This window comes from Limulus polyphemus, unplaced genomic scaffold (assembly GCF_000517525.1).
Source record: "Limulus polyphemus unplaced genomic scaffold, Limulus_polyphemus-2.1.2 Scaffold3734, whole genome shotgun sequence".
NCBI classification, from domain to species: Eukaryota; Metazoa; Arthropoda; class Merostomata; order Xiphosura; family Limulidae; genus Limulus; species Limulus polyphemus.
Genome location: NW_013669344.1, coordinates 46,479 through 55,601, shown reverse-complemented (window position 1 = coordinate 55,601; position 9,123 = coordinate 46,479). Strand labels below are relative to the sequence as shown.

The 9,123-nt window shown below is 30.6% G+C and overlaps 1 protein-coding gene across 1 annotated transcript in view; it reads left to right on the top strand.

Moving 5' to 3' along the window:
- LOC106469942 (spermatogenesis-associated protein 13-like) overlaps positions 1 to 9,123 on the top strand; it is a 76,245-nt gene that overhangs the window by 43,430 nt on the left and 23,692 nt on the right. The window contains exons 3-4 of the mRNA XM_013930463.2: positions 3,495 to 3,599; positions 4,638 to 4,794. Of these exons, the coding sequence (XP_013785917.2) occupies positions 3,495 to 3,599; positions 4,638 to 4,794 (262 nt within the window). The remainder of the gene's footprint in view (positions 1 to 3,494; positions 3,600 to 4,637; positions 4,795 to 9,123) is intronic.

Genomic DNA, 9,123 nt, shown 5'->3' with positions numbered 1-9,123 from the left:
CATCGATAACAATGGAGACTCTTTCATTTAATAAATGTTTTGTTTTGATATATAAGTTGTTCAGGTTTTTTCATCTAAAAAAAGTGACATTAATTTCTTGATGACCTAATAAATACCTCAAGGAACTTCAAACCCATAAGAAAGATCTGCAGTCAGCTATTGTTGAGAACTGAAAAGGTAATTTCCGGTTACTTTTCTAATTAGTTATGGATATCTTTGATGAAAATGGTGTTAAACTCAAAAGTTATTCTAGCTCCTTTCGCTCAATCATTTGAAAAAATTTAAGTATATACAGCTACATTTGTGATAATGCTAATTAAGAATTTCTTAGCATACAATGACGTGTACATGAGCAAGCAGAAACTAGTCTATTCCCCCAAGCAGATGAGCATACATGCTTCTTTTTCTTTTAGATTAGACAGGTGAACAAGAATTTTTCCTAAAATTTTCCAAATGTTTTACTCAAACATGCATATGGGTGTACTCATAGGTTTAACAAAAGCGACAAATTCTGGAATTCACTTGACTTGATTACATTTTTTTGCTTTTGGTGTTAACCAGAGCTTTCTCATGTCACTAAAGAAGTACATGTTTGTAGATTTGTAGGATGTATATGTATGTTCTGTAAGGTAATACTATTGCATTTTGTATACAGTTGTCTCCCAGACTTATTTATGTTCCTTCAGATTTTGGCCTGGTCTTTCTTCTGAAAAAAAAAAAGAGTTGTACACTGTCCTTAAAAATTGTACACTCATCTATCTTTGATTGTTTTGATTTGAATAAAGATTACTTTTAAATTTATTTTTACATTATGTTTAGTCTGTTTCTTCAACTCAGAGCCAGAAATTCCAATATGACTGTATATAACATATTCTGCTGTTCTTCCTGTTATTTGTGGTTACTATTCTTACCTGTAAAAACAGTTAGTACACCTGAATATACCACAGCATAAGGAGTAAGATTAGATTTTGGTGCCATAACAACAGAATCTGTTATTGTAGATTGTATGTTTTTCTTGGTGAGTTCTTCTTAACTCTTGTGAAGAATAGGTTTAAGAAAAACTTTGTATGAGAGGAAGTATATTTTCGATGGGTGTAAAGCTTTATGAGTAAGGGAAGGAGCTCATTCCCAAGGGTAGAAGGTTTTATGAGAGAGAGTTATATTCAAGGGTTAAACTGGGCTGGAATTTAGGGGAATGACATTCCCCATCCTTTCTATTTTGACTTATGTTCCTGCTTATGTGATTGAAAGAAACATGGATCTGTCACAGAGCAGTTATACTAATAAAAGGAAGAGAGAAATTTGAGCTATTTCTCATTAAAAATTCCAATATAATCTCCAGTTACCAAGTGGACCTATCTGGTATAAATGTAGAGTTAATTTAGTTTTACAGATTAACACAGATTAACATTTAGATTAACACAGATTCAGTAAATTTTAAGTTTCAGAGAATTTAATTGAAAACTTAATAAATATGTAAGTGTTAAGAGCTGTCTTTGATGTTGTTGTTGTTTTTTCAAGTGTGCATGGATGGGATGGTCTCAATGGACCAATAGGCCTTTTCTTGTCCTTAAACTTCATAACGGTTGCATACAGTAATGCATAACTTATTTTTGGTTGAAACATCAGCAAGTTGTTATCAGGGATGTACCATGAGTGGTGTGTTCACACAGAGCACCAAATCAAAGGGGGTGCTGATTGCCTGATTCACTAACAAAGCAAACTAATAGGTTAGGTTTGGGGCATTGAATTTATATATCACACGGGACATTATCAAACATCAGTATGACACTGGTTGTTATTTTAAAATTAATGTGTTTAATAAATGTATTTCTTTGGTAAATCATTAGCACTTTTTATTTTTTCAAATAATTGGTATAGGAGTGTCATTCCTAAAAGAATTCCTTAGGAAACCTATAACAGCATATTATTGCTAGTTATTAATATTTGTTATTTTATCTTGAAAATGTATCTTAATGTATATATAGAGTTCTTCAGAAAAATAAGCTAAAATTATTGTAACAGCATTCATATTTTAATTTCATCAGGATTAACTGTAACATTTTGGTAGAATGCTTGAATGTTCTAAGTAGGTGACATAAAACACCTATACAATCACCAGTTTTACAACTGAGATGTGATTCATTGTAACAATTGTGTGCCAAGTTCATTGTCTTACAGAAACAGGATTGACTTTACACTGTTTTCATCTTGTAAGTCAGACATAACTGTTATTATGCTGACCTATAGCAGCTTTTGTTTGGCAGCTCAGTCTAGAATGACTGATATACTTTAGTTAATGATTCTGCATTGTAAATGAGATAGTTAGGTCTTACTATTACACTTGACTTAGTGTGATATGTTTTAACTAAAATGGGACCATTGTCTTTCACTTTCTATGTTCTAGCTAGGGGTATATTTATTGTTATACTAATATACAAACTTCATACTGTAGTATAGTGTGTCAGTTTCCATACTGCAGCTTAAACTAGAATTATACCTTTTAACTTTAAATATTTTAACTGAGATAAGTTTGACAGCGACACTTGTGTCTCAACTTTTATATTATATTTATAATAAAATAACTGTTAGGATATAATTTATTTACTTGTAACTGAAATTGGAATAAGTTAAGCTTACATGTATAAATGTTTTTATAACTACAGACAGAATTGACTAATGGGGTCTATTGGTTTTAATGTTGTAACTGAGTTAGTGGTGTTGTATTTGAACGTATTAATCTGTTAATGATTGAGGCTCAGGTCAGGAGCATGATGGTAAACACCAAGGGTTATATCAGTTCAGGCTAAACTCAGCTAATTTACTCATGCTTAACCTTGACTACACTATTATGAAATAATACTGATTGTTACATATTAGATTATCAGTTTTTATGTTGTAACTGAGAACAGTCTGATTATTATTTTTTAATTTGTTATTCTTTATAATTGTTTGAGTTCAGTTTATCATCTTCTGTCTTGAAACAGACTGGATCAACTGACTGAGATTAAACATGCGTGTGTTAATTCTAGTGAAAGAATGAATCATGTTAAAATAAGCTATACATTTTTAGTTGTAATCTTAGACTGAGATCAAGATATTATATTTTGTTTTTAGGTAAAGATGCATATTATGTAGGATGTATTTGTTATATTAGGCTGACTTAGAGATGTATGTTAAAGAGGGTAAATGAGTAAAGTTAAACTGAGATAAAATTGTGTTTGACAGAATTGTTACATTTATAATATTATACACTGAAGTAATTATATAAAAAATATGTTTGCAATATTAGTCTGAGAATAAGATGTGTATTAAACAGGTATTTTTGCAATCTTACTCTAATATTTGTGTTGTTCTAATAATGTGTTTCTAAGTTAAGCTTAATTTATAAATGATACATGACCTTTGTTAATTTACCAATACATTTTAAATAGTGTAATTGTATTTTGTATACTCAATTTAAAACTTGAATTAACCAAATTTTATTTTTATAGGCTGAAATGAAAACATTTAAATCCATAAATCCTCAACATAGATGGTCAGTAGATGTTAGTCATGATGGATTTCATCCTCCTCCTTCAAGCACAAATATTGGAAAAGTAATATATTTACTGTTTTCATGATTTCATTTGAATAATCTATTGTTTTAATTCAATTGTATTCATTGCACAACAGAAAACTCCAATCTAGCATGCATATTTTATGTAACAAACTTGCTTCTACCAATCTTTTCACTATAAAAAGAAGATATTCTTTTTGGGATTGCTGATTATGGCCTATTGAAATTTAGATCAACATTTTCACAAGAAAGTATTAAAGTAATCTGCTTAGAGTGAAGGATGTAAAATCATGTAGTAATTGTAATATTTGAAAGACTGTATGACCATAAACACATACTTTTGTTTTTTATTTATTTTTCAATTGAGTAATTAATCTCTTTTTTTTTTCTTACTTAATATTCTTTAATCATTCAAAATTATTATTTTGAGTAATCAGCAATGACTTTTTTACATAATCTTTCGTTCTTAAATGAAAATATCTTTGCACTATGTTATAGTCAAAATCATAGCTCTCACTACAATAGTTTACCTAAATTTAATTTGTCAAGTTTGGGATTTGTAGATTTTTGTCAGTTTCTTCAGAGTTGATTATATTGGTCAAATAAACTTCACTTAAATATTTTGAAATTAACTGTGTATACACTTATAGTTATGTTAATTTTTTGGAACTTAATAATAATCAGCCTTTAGTCTAATTTGTTTTCTCTTACCTTTGCAAAAATTATATCAAACTGAAAGGGAAAATGAGAGAAACCCAACTAACAAATGTTTAAATAACTGATCATTTAGATGTAACATATATGACATTAAATGTATAGATAGTCTATATATATTACAGAAAAAAAAAAAATTTTTGAACTTATGACTTTTGTTTGATTTTTAATAGTTTTGAGGTTTATATTTTTTTTATATTTGTGTGAGAAAATTGTAACAGGTGTTCTTCAAACAGTTTTTTGGTATAGCTTGAGTAGGATATATTTTGTGAATTAAAGAAACCTATTACCATTTTTAGTGTTTCTAAGTTTGTTAGATATTAACAAGTTAATACTACATTTATGTAAGTTATCTGTGTTTCAGCAACACTCTAATCCACATTCATTTAAGACCCGACCAGTTAAGTCTAGACCGCAGGTTCAGTGCCATAACCCTACATTGCACATGCGAAGGTCCTTCAGCCAACCACTAGACATTCAAAGGGTAGCTGGAGTGAAAAGAAGTCAGGAAATATCTCGAGGTATAATAGAAACAAACAAAAAAATAATTTTCCAGATATTCAAGATATAAAAAGTATTTGTCAGTTTTTAAAGTAAATTTTGCATGTACATTTGTACTCTTTCTTAACTAAAGTGATTTTGAGGCTAACTAACTTTGGTGCTAGATTTATCACTCATGTTTCCTTCATCTTAAATGAGTTAAGTTGTTAGTATATTTGCTAATATTAAATAATAAATCCCATACCATAACTATTTTCTAGCTACTAAGAACATAAATCTCATTTGTACAACATATCCTATCATCAGTTGACCTGAAGTGATGTAAACTAATACTACTCAAAACTGTTATATGTAGCTGATCGTGACAGAATATACTTTTCCTAGAACTATTTTCTAAAAAGAGGATGATGGATGTTCTTCTATAAGATATCAAAAAGTGCTAAGTTAATCATAACCAGTAAATATGAATAGGCACAATATTTTGATAAATGAAATTTATATTGATGTAATATATATACAGCAATAGAACAGGAGGAGTGCATGAAGTAAAATTTAGTAATGTTTAATGAACACTAACTTGTATATGTTTTATAACATTACGAAGTTCTGTCACTTACTTAATTTTCGTAAACATTCAATGACCATAAATGAATGTTTATATTATCATATATCTTTTTGACACATCTTGTATCAATGCATTTTAAATAAAATTACTTTTTTTTCTTTAGCTAGAAGTGCATCTGACTAGTAAGGTGTTTTAGATTAACAAACATAACTTCATATCTGGCAAAGCATGATCTCTCTTAGATTAACAAATGTATTGAAACATTACAATAAAACTGACAGAATCTTTAGATAACCCCATTATCAACTGAATGTGCATAGGGTTGGTCCAATGGACCCAGTGGCATGCTAAAACACCTCATGGTGTTAGGATAGTGAATATTATGGGGTTCCCTCATGCATATTATTTTTGTTGTACAAGATAAGTGTTACTTCATGGTTAAATATACACATTGACCTGCAGATGTGTGTATATTTATAAATAAAATTTTTTTGTATATTTACATTTTTAATTGTTAATCTTATTTTAATAACATAAATCTTGCTTGAAAGAAATTATTTATTCATAAAATCATAAATAATATTCAATGGAAAACTGGTACACAATTAAAAACATTTTATTTAGGCCTATCTATGGCCTTCAAAAAGTTGACAACTCTACATGTTTCGATGTTACAACGTCATTCTCATAACTGAATAAAATTTCAAATAGCACTCCAAATTTAGAAGAAACATTTTTTTTTAATTCATTTCCTTTCTAATAATTCTTCCTTTTTCAACAACACTTTACATACAGTATCCTACCTAAAAATTTAGGGACCCCCATTTGCCTTGGGACCCAAGGGCAACAACCCATCTGCTCTTCTGTTAATCTGGCATTGATTGGACATGCCCTGTATTAGAGAAGTAATGTTAACTATAATTCTAAATTGACAAAGTGTATCTTCACAAAATGTGACAGGTGTTTAGTCAACAGTACAAGTCTGTTGTGCACAAAAAAATCACATGTGTTATTAAAGTTTTTGTTTTAAGACATGTCTGTAAAATGTTGAAATCACTTTAACTTAGACTCTGACAAGTTGGAGTGCAAGGTGATGTTCATGTGAAGAGTAAAAATACTTTTGTCCATTGTACAGATTTTTAATTATATTTGCATGATCTCTACAACTTCCTAAATGTACATCTAAAGTTTTTCAGTAGCCCTGTATATTTTATCTGGTATTAACTCTACTCTAACACGAACTGTTGTGAAATCAGCAATTTAATATAAACAGTTGACAACTCTGACATCTAATTCATAATACCATGTTGAATGATATTGGTCAGGGCATGCACACTTTGACCCCCACCTGTACACATAGGGTTAACTAATTCTATATATATATATTGGGGTGTATCGAAAATATAAATTTCTTATATGATTATCAGCAGGGTATGTGATTTATGCCTTTTAATAGTAGTAATTATGTGGATAAGTTTCAGGCCTCTAAAGTTACATCTTGTACTGCTGCAAGGGGGTTATTTTCCTTAAAATATCCACAATAAAAATATATGAGAAATCAAAGTGCCATAACTTTGGATATGCAACATTTAGCAAATTTAGGATTTTTATATCCTAAATTACGTAGAACTCACCATGAGGAGGTAGTTGCATGTTCAGTTCCACCCAACCACCCTTCCACTGGACAATACAAGTACTGGATTATGTATTGTTTCTTAGTATTAAATTTTTTCATAATTTTGCTTTAATGAATCCCTTTCTTCTGCGATAGCCACAAACAGCTGCTGAAGCTTCTGTTACTATTTTAGCATGCCTTTCAACTGCTTGTGTGTGACATGGAATGCTGAACTTGAAAACTGGTGTGTCATCTTGATTAATGAAAAACACCATCTGTTCATATTTTTTGTAAGTGGTGGCCATACTCTCATTCCACATTATTAGATCAGTGTAATGTTGTATTAATATTTGGAACCACAAACTGTCTCATTGTGCTAGAATTTGAGGTAGATCGAGCAACCAATATTCTATGAAGAGCAAATTGTCTGATAGCCTTAGAATCATCTCCAAGCATTGCAAGCATCACATATTCCAGGTGGGTAAAATATGCATTTCTACAGATTACTCTATCCACCACATATTTCTCTGATTCAGGAAGAAAACATGATTTTCTTACAAATAGAAAAAGGTGTAGTAAGTCAAGGCACAAAATCCTGTTTGCTGTTGTTAAACAGCAAGAATGGTTCATTGTACCAGGGTCATGTAAAGCAAGTTCTCTTGAACAATGACCTGACACTACCACATTGCACATGTTATACATATATTTATGATCTGTACTAAGATCCTCAGGATGGTAAATTTTCGGAAATGACTCTGTAATTTCGACTTAAAGAAAGATTACCAAAGGAAGTGATTCACAAGTCTTCAGTTTCTTTCCAAGAAGACCAGAAAAGCTGATGGTCCTAGAGTTACTCCATCAGGATACATAATTAGATGATGCAGGGGTAACTCATTTGCATGTAACAAACAAATTAACCTGAACAGGTCTTCCTAAGTGCAATTCAAGAAGCCGCATAACTCCAGCTTTATTTCCAGTATTGATGTATGTGCCGTCACAGCCTACAGCAACTAAATTATACCTTCTGATGTTCCAGAAGAAGGAAAAATGTGATCCATCAAAATTAATTCAGGTTCACTGACCAAAGTTATGTGGCATTTCATGACTACACGTTTAAAATGTTTCTGCCCATTTTGAATGACAGTTTTAGTTATATTTTTTCTATCATCAAAGTAGATAGATTTAATACAATTTGATTCATCAGAAGTCAATAATTTTTTCAGTATTTTTCTCGTTTGTGTCGTATCTTGTTTTATCAACAATTTCACATTGTCATTTTCTTGAATAATGCACATGTCTTCAAAACAGCTGAGGTAAGGGCTGCAGCAGCTCTATCCGAAATACAGTACCTGTCAGCTTCTCTCACTACCGTTGGAAGCAGTGTCCTCATTTATTTTAGGAATTTTGGGATTTCGATGTAGAAAGTGCAGTATTAGCAACATCAGAATCTTCTGAGCTTGAAATCATTAAGTCCTCATGGTCATTCTCTTCAATAGATATTTCACCAGATACGCTAGATACTGATAATACAGAAGACAACGTAGCTTTTAAGTACTTAGAAAAACAAGCTTTATTTTGTTCTTTACGTTTAAGTTCTTGGGATTTCTTTACATAGATGCACCCAATTTTTCTCTCAGAATGCTGATCATTCAGAAATGTTTTTTCTTCTTTGGGAACCTTTTTTTCAGTTGAACAATGGCAGACAGTTCCTTGTTTGCATTTTCATGAAGCAATATCAAATAGTTTCTTGGCTTCATATCTAAAATTTGTAATCATTTCTTTGTATGTCAATATATCTTTACGCTGCTTGTAGGATTTTAGCAGTTTACAAAATTGTTCGTGATATCATCGAATTTATTTGACAACATGTTTGTGTGATATTATGGGAATGTTTGCACTCTCCCATATTTGTTCAACTTTTTTTGCACAATCAAATGACAAAGGATGAACAGTTTCCATACTTTTACGTTGATGTTTGTTCAATAAACACTGTTTCATAATGGATTCATAGTTTGGCAAGACATTTAGCTTTAATTCACTAGGTTCTCCAAATATGGGACAAACAACAGACTGACTAGTTTTTGGCATTGCAATGCTAAAATAAATGAAGATAATATTAATCAACTGATCAAAATGAGATATAAATTTCACAGTATAATATAATAATGC